This window comes from Coturnix japonica, chromosome 1 (genome assembly GCF_054131305.1).
Source record: "Coturnix japonica strain WE chromosome 1, WE-NBRP24, whole genome shotgun sequence".
In the NCBI taxonomy this organism is placed as follows: Eukaryota; Metazoa; Chordata; class Aves; order Galliformes; family Phasianidae; genus Coturnix; species Coturnix japonica.
The window spans coordinates 159478749-159491667 of NC_140663.1; the positions used below are offsets into that span (position 1 = coordinate 159478749).

Below are 12919 nucleotides of genomic sequence, written 5' to 3' on the forward strand. Positions count from 1 at the left end.
AGACCTGAGAATACACCAACTATAGAAGAAATTTCAGTGTAGTGTCACCCTCACACAAAAACTCGCTTTACTCTCCTTGCCTGAGATCAGCAGGCGTTGTCAGACAGCAGTTGGTGAAATTAAATACATGCGTGAGTCCCAGCTGTTTTAATACAATGTCCAAAAAATTAGCTCAAACTGTGGATAAAGATCAGTTTAATGCCGTATTTGATATTAAAATGTATTAGAAACATTAGTGCTTTCCATTCCAGCAACTGTTGTGGAGGCAAGAATCTTCAGTCAAGAGGCAGAACAGACGGTCAGGGAAGCAATATTTCTTAGATCACCCCAGCCAGAAAAGCTGGAGTTTGTCTGATCACGGCAGCAATAAAAGCAATGAAATATCACACTCGTGGCTACCATTCTTTTACGTTATTAGCAAATTTATGAATTCCCAATGGCTGTCAGCCCTTCTTCTTTTTGCCATTTCTTATATCAAAGACCATGCAGACAAACTCTACTGTGAGAAAGAGGCTGGACAAGATGCCCTTCCAAGCCTCTTTCAGCCTGAATTGTCCTATAATCCTTACGTACATTTAATGTCCAGGGCTAGGATTTGTGCAGACACTTCCCAAAACAGACCTTCCCTTTGAGAGGTCCAACAAGAGTGGCAAGGAATTGCTACTGTGCTCAGCAACTACTCCTATAAGGGAGACAAGAGGGAGCAAGGATACCCTACACCACTAGGAAGCAGAACAACTTGCCTCAACTACTGAAAACACTGAAGGAAAAACACACACAATGCAGATGTTATGACTAACTAACCAACTTCCCTCTGTCACAGTTTCCCAGATGAGCCTCAGACAAAGCAGTTTAATGTGCTGTCTAATGTGATAAGAAGTACAATAAGTCTTCTGAGAATGGATTATGGTGGCATAGGGCTGTGTAATGTCTGCTTTCCCAGGGAAGCATTTAGGGTCTCCAAAGTCCGCACAGCATCGATGCCTTTGGGTATGTGAAAGAACAGCAGGGATTGATGTAATGGACAGGAAAGTTTGAAGAAATCTGGGGAAAGGGAAAGCCAGAGCTGCAGCTGTTATGAATTCATCACAGTTTTGGCTCCAGTTCTAAAACACTCAGAAAGGCCTATGAATCTCCACACGATTTTCAGGGAGGATATGTACATCTATGAGTGACACATCAACACATGCTGCATTGTTTAAGTGGTGCTCTGAGCATCCAGCTTCAATCCCTGCTCTTCCACTTGCATCAGATAGCATTTCTGAAAACCTTAGAGCAACATACAACCTCACACTGCTACCTTAAGATCGCAATTTACATTTTCCATACGGATCACATTGCCATTGGGAGCCATCACCAGGCTGTTATTAGCAGGATGCTCTCAGCACTGTCACACAGGAGCTGTGGCAGCAGGGAGTGACTGCAGCAGTGCAGTGTGGTCTCAGTGGGCTCCTGCCTCCACTTTTATCCTGGTGCTTGCTGCAGCTCTGCTGGATCACCTCGTTCAGGAACAGGCCCAGCTGAAAGCCAGCTATTTTCTACAGGGGCATAACTGGCTGTCAGCTGGATCAGACCGCAGGCGTGCCACGCCAGATGGCAACATCAGGGTTATTGCTTTGTAAATAAATAGGAAAACCCACGCAGGATCAGAGGAGAAGGCAGGACTGCCCTTCTGGTGGCAATACGAGCACAGGACTGCTCTTCTGGTGGCAATACAGACACAGGACTGCCCTTCTGGTGGCACTATGGACACAGGACTGCCCTTCTGGTGGCAATACAGACACAGGACTGCCCTTCTGGTGGCAATACGGACATAGGACTGCCCTTCTGGTGGCAATATGGACACAGGACTGCCCTTCTGGTGGCAATACGGGCACAGGACTGCCCTTCTGGTGGCAATATGGACACAGGACTGCCCTTCTGGTGGCAATAAGGACACAGGACTGCCCTTCTGGTGGCACTATGGACACAGGACTGCCCTTCTGGTGGCAATACAGACACAGGACTGCCCTTCTGGTGGCAATACGGACATAGGACTGCCCTTCTGGTGGCACTATGGACACAGGACTGCCCTTCTGGTGGCACTATGGGCACAGGACTGCCCTTCTGGTGGCAATATGGGCACAGGACTGCCCTTCTGGTGGCAATACGGGCACAGGACTGCCTTTCTGGTGGCAATATGGGCACAGGACTGCCCTTCTGGTGGCAATACGGGCACAGGCCGGCCTGCACTGTGAAACTACATCCTCAGAGAGGTGCGTACCTCAGCAGATGATGCCCTGTAAGGCCATCCGCTGCCATCAGGCACTGCTTTAGCCCAAGGAACAGGAAAATCCCTAGATCTCGTACATAGAAGTGACACAACCCCATAGCAAAGGCCACATCCCGTGTGCCTGCCCAGGACAGCGGTGCATTTCCCTTCTCCAAACCGCTCCCCCAGCTGCCATGGAAGCAGCCGAGCTCCTCATTCCGATCTAAGCGCGATCCCTGCAGGCACACACACAGGACACACCCGCCACCCCCCGCAGGCGCACAGGGCTTCTCCTTTGTTTCCAGCCGGCCGGAAAGCCGCGCCCCTTCTCCCTGCGAGCCCGCGGGCTGTTAGCGGCACATCCCGGCCGCCTATCGCCTGTAGCACTGCCGAGCTCACCCCAGCCCCGGGCCGCCCCTCACAGGAGGCAGCGAACCGCCGGCCCTGAGGGGAGGCCGCGCCCGTGGGCGGGCTCAGCTTCATCCCCGCCCCCCCCCGCCGCCATGGCAACCGCTCGTCGCCGCCACGCGCGCGCGCCCCTCTCTCCTCCCCCCCACCCCCCTTCACCCATCGCTCGACCCCCGTCCCGATCCCCGCACCCCCCTCCCTCGCTCCGCTCGAGAGCGGAAGAACCGCGGCCCCCTCCCCGCTCCGCCGGCACCGGGACACGCACCCCGCTCCTCCCAGGTAATGGCGGGGCCGCGGGCCGCTGCGGCCCAACAACATCCGGCCCGGCGGCGCTGCCCGTGCCGCTGCGATGGGGGCGGCCTTGGGCCGGGGGTGGGGGCGGCCTGCCGCGTGGCACGACGGGAAGTGTAGTCCCGCGGTACCCACCGCCCGCTGGCGCTGAGCGGAGGAGCGGCGGGTGGAGACTACAACACCCAGCGCTCCTCTGGGGGGCTGCTGGGGGATCGGCCCTCGCACGGGAGAGCTCTGCAGGCCCAGCTCCATCAGTGAGAGGGGATGGAGGCCGAGAGAGGGGAGGTGAAGAGCGGAGCCGACAGCGGGAGGGAACGTGACCGTGGGGCTGGAGGAGGCTCTGGGGGCGGCGGGGGGCTGATCCTGTTCGATCATTAATACAGCTGAAGGTTTGAGTTGTCGTAGAGGTGTTTGAGTTGGAAGGGGCCTTTAAATGGCACCTCATCCAACCCTCCTGCAGTGAGCGGGGACACATACAGCTCCATCAGGTTTCAGAGCCCCATCCAGCCTGACCTTGAGTGTCTCCAGGGTTGGAGCATCCACCACCTCTCTGGGCAACCTGTGCCAGTACTTCACTTCTTTTACTACAGAAAACGTTTTCCTTATGTCCAGTATAAATTTCTCCTCTCATAGATTGAAACTGTTTTCCCTTGTCCTATTGCAGCAGACCCGTATAACAAGTCCTAAAGAGCAAATTCTTTGGATTTCAAAGGGGAATTTGAAAGAAGGGAAAGCATCCAGCTTAAATTCAGACCCTATGAGTCAGGGTTATAAACACGTGTGAGTCCATTAAACCTGCAATTATTCATGGAAAGTTTATCTGGCTTGCAGATCAGCTTCGCTAGGAATGTAGCAACAGCAGAACTGAATCTCTGTGTAGCTGGCTTTGTTCTGACAGCGCTTGTGAGTTGCAGTGGTGTGGGAGCATGAATGTGCGGTATTCAGGGCCAGGTGCAGGAGCAGTTTAACTTTACTGACTCAGAGCCTGACCTGATGAACACTTTGAACCCAAGCTGGTTCTGCACAGACCCATCCTGGGAGTCTTTGGTGACATGCTTGCTCCGCCAGAAGAGTTTATGCGTGTGATGTGGAGAGAGATGGAAGAGTTACTGATCTGAGCTGTGTTCTGCAAGCCCTGCAGAGGCCTTGAAGCATCTGAGCCCTACATCCTGCTGAAGGAGGGGGTCCACCACCTCTAGGCTGGTACCACGTGGGTGCTTAAACCTGCTGTGTGGCACTAATGCTAGAAGTGCAGGAGGCTGTGCTGTAGAGAAGAGATGCTGAAGCCAACTTGAGTCTAGCAGACAGCAAAGATGCTAATACTACAACCTAAAGCACACGTGCATGAAATTATGCTCCCTCGAGCGCCCAATAGCATTTGTATTCACTGCTCTGATTTCAGTGATTCCTATTAACCTGAGGTGAATATCTTCACTTCGTTTGAAGATGTTTTTTCTTTCCACTTGCATTTTAAGTTAGCTCTTAGAAGAATCCACACCAGTTGTTTGAGGCCTTTATGCGTGTCTCATCTTACCAGTTCCATTCACGTTTTCCCATTATCTCCACATCTAATGTTTCAAAAGGGGGGTTCAGTGCAAAGAAGCCCAACGCCACTTAACAGAAGGCAGATAACCAAAGTACTGAAACTGAACCACAGTTCATACTTATTCATATGTATGAATAAGTATGATATAAGTATATATACACAGTTCATACTTATATATATTTTAGCAGTAGTAGTTACGCAGTGAGGTAATGGTTGTTAGTGCCCATCCATGCTTGTGGGGCTGTTTCTTTCCTCCCTGACGACATTCCAGGTAGCGTTTCAGTTCATGCTTCTACTGTTGTCGTGTTGTTGCATGTCTCTGTTTTGACAGATTTTAACCTCGAAGGGAAAAATGGAAAGTAGGATCTTTAGTTTTTTATCAGGTGAAAACAACTGGGGGAGAAGAGGATGTTTGAAAGTGGTCCCTCACATTGCTTTTCTGGCTGCACAACATCAGCGCTGTGTGGTTGTTCTGCAGATAATGAGAACCAGAATTAGTAACTAGTCTTCATCTGTGGATGCCCAAGCCTTGCCAGATGTTCTGCTGCCCAGTCAGCACAACTGCACAGCTGCTATGACGTGAGACCATCTGTCCAGAAATCTCAGGGAGCTGTGGAAAATTTTTGGTCTGCTTGGGTCAGCTTCTGGTCAGAAAAAGATGCAAGTCGAGGTTAAAACATAGAATCATAGTATCAGAACATGTGTATTATAGCCCTATCTGTGGGGAAATAACAGTGATTAGGAGAGAAGACTGACTAGCAGGCAGTAAGCAAGGCTTGATGTGACTGCTGAAACTGTGAGAATAAAGAAGAAACGAGGAACATTACACATGCATTTAATGTATGTCGTTCAGTGCAGGAGTCAAATGCCTGTGGAGAAAATGGGACACAGTTGTGTAATCGATTGTCTCAAAATACATTGGCATGAACGAGAAACAGAAAGATTGCAAAGATGCTTTTTGTGTTGGCGTTTGCAAATCTGAGTGTGTGGTAACAAGCAAGAGGAAAAAATCCTGCTGCAGACCCTGCCTGAAGTGAGGACACTGATTGCTCCTGGCAGCACCCAGTGAATATGGATGCAGATATGGGCCTGCATGCACACCTCAGCTGGAGATCGGGTGCTGAAGGAGCAGTGCTGCACTCCCCCTCCTGCCCACCATCCTCACTGGTATATCTCTGAGTGTGTCATGTTTTAATACTTAAAAAAAGCCCATCTTTTGGATCTTGCTCAATTGTGCATTGCATTGGTTCTGGGAGAAAAATTCTTCCCTGACCCCAGCTAGGGATCACCTCAGCTTATGCTCCGAAGAATGGAGACTAATATCCCCTGTGACCTTTTAGCCGTGCTGCTGCAGAGTTTTAACAAGTGGGCTTAAGACCCCGTGTGTGGCAGCTCTACTGATGGAATGTCTGTAATGTCTCTTCTTGTCAATGATCCGTGAACTGAGGAATCTCAGAGGGTACCTTGATGTACAGTGGAGCTGTTATGGTCTGGTGCAGGAGAGAACCATACAGTGCTAGGATGGGAAGTTGGTGTCATGAGGAACGTGTAAGTTGTCCTAAATGTACTTGACAACAGTTGTCCCTTGCTATGCATTTACTTAAAGGTATGCGGTTGTAGCACAGCAAGAAAAACAAATATTTTAAAATTACACAAAATTATTTATGCATTTTCTGGCTTCTTTGATGGCGTACAATGTATGAACTCCATTATTTGATGCAGAACAGATAATAAAAAACCATGTACAGAATATGGAAAAACCCTCCACCTAGTTCTAGCTGCCTCTTCTCACTGGTGTGAGTAAACAATTGAGGGAAGAAGGCCTTCCCCAGGTTTGAACCATGGGAGTTTGAACACACTCCTGTTCGGATGTTGTGTTGAGGAATATGATTTAGCTGGGAAGTATTGGTAATGGTTGGACTAGATGATCTTCTAGGTCTTTTCCAACCTTGATAATTCTGTGATTCTGTGAACTAGTCAGACCTTGCAGTAGGGCCTCAGAGCCTGGTAGGCCAGTAGGGCCCCCAGTAGGGCCTGGTCATAAAGGGGAGCTTACTCTTACTTAGGACTGAGGTCAACAGATGCTGTTTCCAACACATCTCATGTAAGTGGATGATGTTGCGGTTACCTTCTCATGTCAGTATTACCTGATTAGGTGATAAGTAAAATTGAAATACCCGAATGCAGGAGATTCTGCTAGTCAGACTAGCTCTGGAGGCATCAATAGGCATTTCCCTATTGATATGATGCTGTAGGAGCACGTGTACATGCAGTGATTTCTCTGTGTGCTCCAAGATACATAGAATCACTAAGGTTGGAAAAGACCACTAAGATCACCAAGTCCAACCATCAGCCTATCCTCACCATGCCCACTAACATACTTTCAAGTCTATACTTTAATATTGCTCTCTCAAACGTTTACTGGGAGAAGCTGTGTATGGGTTTGCCTTCAACTTGTGCCATGATTTGTTGCTTATGTATGAGAAAGTTAGTAAAAGTATTAATCCTAAATTGTTTGAGGGACTAGGGGAAGGTTGTACGTTCGTGTCATTTTAAGAAGTCTTAAGTATGGATTGCTAACTCTGCTGTAAATCCCAAAAGGACGTGTTAGATGTAATGCAAAAGTGCAAGTCAGCATCTGGATGCTGATGTACTTCACAAGAATATTTAAACAGAAAGAGGCTCTCAACTGTGCCTATAGTGGAGCTGTCGTTCAGCAGTGCTGCCATCTCATTAGGGTGAGGGCTCTCAGAATTGCTAAGTGCAGACTTCTAACAGTGCTGGTTGAAGCATTTAGGCACGTATGTAATCCAACAGCATAAAAAGCAATTTAATGCCGGGTTTGATTTGTGATTCACAGGTTGATGGCTGCTAATATATTGCGGTGATCTACAAATTAAAGTTTGGCTGGTTAGATCCTTGAAGTTCAGGGTAGGCAGGGCATTTAATTTTCTTGCATTAATTTAATGGGATTGAGACCAAAGGTAATGAAGAACTTGTGTAGCCCTTTCTTTGTTTGTTTTTAATCTCTATAAATGAGTCGTGATTTATGATCTCAGACCTTAGGCTTGATGCTTCAAGAGCTAAATGCTTGGTAAATTAGGAAAAAAAAGGCAGCTTTGAGAGAAGTAAGAAAACTAGAATTTCACAGAGTGAATTACTCTAGAGTGTACAATTAGTTTTGCTGATGATTATGTTCTCTTCTAGGTTTCTGAGTGAAGATGAATTTGGCAGAGATCTGCGACAATGCCAAAAAGGGAAGAGACTATGCACTCATTGGGAATTATGACTCTTCTATGGTGTATTACCAGGGTGTCATCCAGCAAATCCAGAGACATTGCCAGTCAATCAGAGATCCGGCAATTAAGGGCAAATGGCAGCAGGTATGGTGCAATAAGGTTGCCTGTATTCTGTTGCTTGGTATTTGAAAACATACTACACTTCCTCAAGCTTTTATAGTGTAGAGGATGTATATTTCAGCTGAGTTTATAACATTGCCTTCACCATGTTTAGTTGACATTTATTGGGAGTTATTTCTTGTGGTGTATTTAAAAGGCATCTTTATATAAATATAATGTACAACATTCTTTTTGCTTTTTTGCTTGAAATGTCTGCTACTTGCAGTATTCTCTGTAGTATTACCTAAAACTGATCATCAAATCATAGTACTGTTCATAGGTCTTTCTCATGAGACTATTAAAGTCTGTACACTGGCTAGGATCTTGCTTGCAAAGGATGCGTGTGTACAATCAGCAGTGTTAGTGCCTAGCTTTCCTTGTGCTGAAAGGAGCTGAATGTTGTATAGGAGATGCTGACACTCCTGTTTGTATTCAAGCTCCTCCCCACCCCAGGCCAAGCTGAGTGGTGTTTGTGCCCTGATCTTGTTCTTATTTCCTGCCAAATTTGTAGCTGATGTGAAGGTAAAAGCGTGAGATATTCCTTGTTCTGCAGCTGCATTTCTGTATCACCTTCACTTTTAGTACATTGTGTATCCCCTGATGACATTGATTCTCCATTAAACTTTTAACAGCTTTTGGCTTGTGAAAATTACTTCAACTCTCACGATCTCATGACATTGTGTGTTATTACAACTGCTGCCTGTGCACCATAAGATGTATGTTGTACATTGGATACAAACCTTGATTATAAAGGGACCTTTAATGCTGTCTCCAGGATTATTCCCTAGGAAAGGCAGTGGCACCTTACCAGAGAATTTGTAGTTGGCACCTTCTCAGAAATTACCTCTTTTAAGTAAAATCAAAATTGCCCTGACAGTTTTTGTTCACAATTGTCTGTCATGCTGTGTGTTCATGCTAGTTCTGAAAATTCTCAATACAGTGGTGGCTAAGCTTTGTCAGAATCTGATTTGGCATTACTTGTGCCAATCTCTGCTCAGGAACAAATACCTAGAAGTAAGAAGTGTGGGAGGAAAAAAACAACTGTTCTTCATTCTCAGGCTGTCTTCATTATTTATAGGACTACCTGTAGGCCTGGGAGCAAATGGTAACCCTGGAATCTGCAGTTTTATCACACCTGCACTTCCCTCACTGGGACGTAGAAAAATTGACCTGCTTTCTAACTTGCTCTTCATAAATAATTGTGCTTTCTCATTCTTTGAGACTGAGTAAGAGGGAATCTGATGATTTGGATGTTAGCACTGCTTTCCCACTCCAACAGCAGCCACCTCCAAACTGCCAGTGCAGTGCTGTTGTTGTCTGACAGACTGCTTCCCATGGAAAATATAAAGCCAGAAGTTACATCACCACAAACACTTGTGTTGATGCTGTACATATAAATTTAACAAAATTCAGTTCTAACCCACTTGGTAGCAGCAAAGTGCAGGATCAAAATCAAACTATTTCCATGCCCTCTTGAAAAGCAAAGCAACCCTTATGTTGTGGTTAAGGGAATGAGCGAATGTAATTTCTACCTGAAATTGTCTCACATCTGAAATACAGAATGAACTTATTCTTTAGTTACTTCACTTTCTTCATCTTCTGATGAACCTGAGGACAATAATGCCACTGGTGCTTTTTGGATGTGGAGTTCGGCAAGAGTAACGTACCTCCAAGAATGTTTAAGCAGTGCCATGGCAGTTAGTTAGCTTGCCACTTGTATGGACCATTATTCTCCCCCATACAGTCACTTCTCTGTAGAGGATTTTCCATTGGGTGAATCTGGCTTGTGGCTCTTTGTACTAACAGGATTTTGCCAGCAGTTTATTGAGATGTAGAGCAGAGGTGAACCAGAACTAGGTGAGATTTTGGCTCACTCCCAAAGACTCCTGATCCACCTTTTTTTGTCAAGGTGTCAGCGTTCTCAAATTACTATAGGCTGGTCTGGGCAGAGCAGTGCTTGGTGCTGCAGTCCAAGTATTTAGTAGGTTGTATTTCACAGCACAGGTAGACAGCATCAGCTTTCATTTCTAGGAGTTCTTGTGTTTGGTGCTGAGAGAGTAATTATGAGAAGAAGAAACATGAAGACAGATCATCACCTCCGCTGGGAACAACTCAGGGATACAGTCTCACTTGAAACAATGCTGCTTCTGGGGTATCAAAACCAGTGCTGACTGGGGGGTTGTTATTAATCTGGAACAACATGCGCAGCTTCAAAACAACAAAAGATGCATCCTGGAGGTCAGTGCAGGGTCTTCCAAAGTAACAATGTGACAATAGGAGAATTCCCCTAGCCCTTTCATGGGGTTAATTTTCATGGATTGTATGGTTACTTGCTTGGCATGGTGATATTGAGCATCACCTGCAACTGGGACCCTTGTTTTGTATCTGGAGGGTTCGCAGCTTGTTCTTGGGTGGCTCAGAGTAGCCCCAGTCAAAACCAGAAGCGACTCATCTCTCTTTATACTTCACAACTATTAAAGGTAGACTTTCTCTCACGACTGCTACTGTGAACTTCACTAGTTCTGACATTCCCCTTGTTTACTCCAATACGGTTTCTTGGCTCTTGTAGTCTTTTCACTAGACAGCTGGCTTGTAGGAAGGAGCTGCTTCAGTGACAGTTCAGCAGCTGCAGAATGACAGCTGAGCGTGCCCCTGGGAGATAGCACCGTCTTTTGTCAAGGCCAGAGGCTGTCGAGCAAAACCTGTTGTGTGTTATGACCATGTGCTTCGTGTTGCACGGTATCTGGGAGCACAGGAACTGGAGCTAAGACAGCAATTGGATGCTTCTCAGGGTGCTGTGAGAGGCCAGCAAGGCGCCCTTTCCAAGCAACACCACTGGAGCAGGTGATGAGGTGCTCTGTGCTCTTAAAATAAATGTTAATTCTTATTTTATAATTTCAAACACCCGTCATTCAGTCTGTGCCTCTGTTGTTTCTGCCTCACGCCTGTTTTATTAACACTACATAAATTGCTTCATGAGTAATTAAGGGATATTCTGCATGAAGAACTGTGAATACTGTGCTTTGACTCCATGGGAGCACACAGGGCATCCATTTTGGGTATGATTGAGAGAATTGTTATTTTCAGTTTTTTAAGTGGAGCTTGTTGAACAGCTAATGCTAATTACAGGCAGTAATTTCAGGTCTGGAAAATGCTTTCATAGAAACTCTATTAGTTTTGTTCCAGCAGGATGCAATTAAAAAACAACCCCATGTGTTATGTGCATTTACCAAGGTACAAAACATTTGTGTTATGGGAGGTTTAGGCTGTAGGGTAACTGGTAAGAGCTGGTCTCAAAGGTACTTCCATAGCATGATTGTGAAATATGGAGGAACTCTGAAACTCTTTGGAACTAGCACAAAGAGTAAGTGAACTCAGCTCTTGCTTGTTGTATTTTATAACCATGTATTAGGATGTGCTTGCTGCCAGGTACCCAGCAGGGCCAAGCTCTTCCACCCCTGGCCTTCCCTCAACAGCATCAGCTTTTCTCCCTCCTCTGCACCCTGCTGTTCTTTGTCCTGGTATTCATCTGATCACAAGCTGGTGAGCCAGTGCAGTCTGCTAACTCAGCAAAGCTCCTTTATTTATACATTTAGTTATGACCCTCCTAGGGTTGTTTTCTGCCAGAGCTGAGTCCAGAATAACTGTAGTGAGTGTGGTTTGTAAAACTGAGGGGGGTGAAATCTTTCTTTTTGGCAGTGAGAGCTGTTACATCAGCCCATGATTTCTCTTGTAACTGCTTAAACATGAATAACGTGAAAGGATTTTTGGGGGGTTCTTTATAACCTGAACTGGAGCCACGTGAGAGCCCTTACACCTGAGGGAAGAGGAAAAGAGACGGAGTGAGCCCAGACCAGTGACTTTCCTGCTTGTTGCTTTGCAGTCACACTCCCTCAGAGGCTCTGCTCAGTGACCTCTGTAATTATGGCATAGCCCCTCTTGGTTTGTGTCTGGTTTATTTGTTTGCCAGCTGCAAGAAACTTTCTGCACCTGTTTCATCTGACTCAGACTCTTCAAGGCGTCTAGGAACTCGTCAAATGGTTTTCCTTTGTGATTGTCTTTTTTAAGTACACTGAGGGCTTTTGGTTGGTTTCTTTGCCAGGTACCAAGACAGTGATAAGGGCTGTGTGTTCCACACTGTGCTCAGGTCTTGCTAACAGATAGGCAGCAGCTGTTAGTTTGTTTTCAGCTTCCAAGGCACCAAAAGCTCACTTTCTTTGCATTTTCAGATCCTAACCTCCTTTCTGCTCCAGGGAGCTGAATGACAGTGCTCCTCATCAAGGACTGGACATCATTTTGATAGTCCTGAGGTGGGCTGGGGGAAAATGAGCGTGAACAGATATGAACCAAGTACACTTCTGCAATATGCTGGTAGGACACAGCAGCCTGCACTTGCCCACCACAGTTCCTTTCTAAGCACATGGGAGATCGTAGGTTGCTAGCTGCATCCTTTCACCAGTCAGCACCATTAGGAAGAACCTTGGTAAGGTGCGGTGCTGCTTAACGTTAATTTGCTTCACAGGAGTGGAGATTGATCCTGCAGAATGGAAATCATCATTGAACAACAGGTGGAAGAGTGGTAAAATGCCATGCAAGTGCACTTAGTGAATCCAAGTACGTCTTAAGCTAATGTACCACAAGCTTGTGTTTTTGAGCAAGAATGTAGAGTGCCTTTTTGGCTGCCAGTGTGTACTAAGGACTGGTGACCTTAACACACAAAACTTGAGCTTGTAGCAAGCTATATCACTTAAAACTTGTACAGTTTTTTCATGGATTTGTTTTTCCTAGACTTAATGGGAAAAAAAATAATGAACTAATATTCATTAAATAATTTTGAAATGACTGCAGTAGTGCTAATGGTGGCGATGGAAACATTAAGTATAAAATTCAACTGCATAATTCTGCCATCAGTTTCTTCCTGAGACATAATTTCTTCTCATTCTTTCCTCACCTGCTTTACTTAGAGTCATAGAATCATAGAATGACCCAGGTTGGAAGGGACCTCAAGGATCATGTAGTTCCAAC

General features: G+C 46.1%; 1 protein-coding gene and 1 long non-coding RNA gene across 6 annotated transcripts in view; one reads left to right on the top strand and one right to left on the bottom strand.

Moving 5' to 3' along the window:
- Nucleotides 1-3049, bottom strand: part of LOC107308251 (uncharacterized) — a 49707-nt gene extending 46658 nt beyond the window's left edge. For 2 of the 3 annotated variants that reach the window (XR_014942155.1, XR_014942156.1), the window contains exon 1: nt 2925-3042. This is a non-coding gene — a long non-coding RNA (uncharacterized LOC107308251). Of the gene's footprint in view, nt 1-2924 lie in introns of all 3 variants that reach the window. The other variant, XR_014942157.1, reaches the window with a different exon arrangement.
- Nucleotides 2727-12919, top strand: part of KATNAL1 (katanin catalytic subunit A1 like 1) — a 36120-nt gene continuing 25927 nt past the window's right edge. Inside the window, exons 1-2 of one of the 3 annotated variants that reach the window (XM_015852009.2) lie at nt 2727-2938; nt 7704-7879. In XM_015852009.2, the coding sequence (XP_015707495.1) occupies nt 7718-7879 (162 nt within the window). In that variant the 5' untranslated portion in view covers nt 2727-2938; nt 7704-7717. Of the gene's footprint in view, nt 2939-3110; nt 3236-7703; nt 7880-12919 lie in introns of those variants that run through there. The other 2 variants (XM_085536302.1, XM_015852010.3) reach the window with 2 other exon arrangements.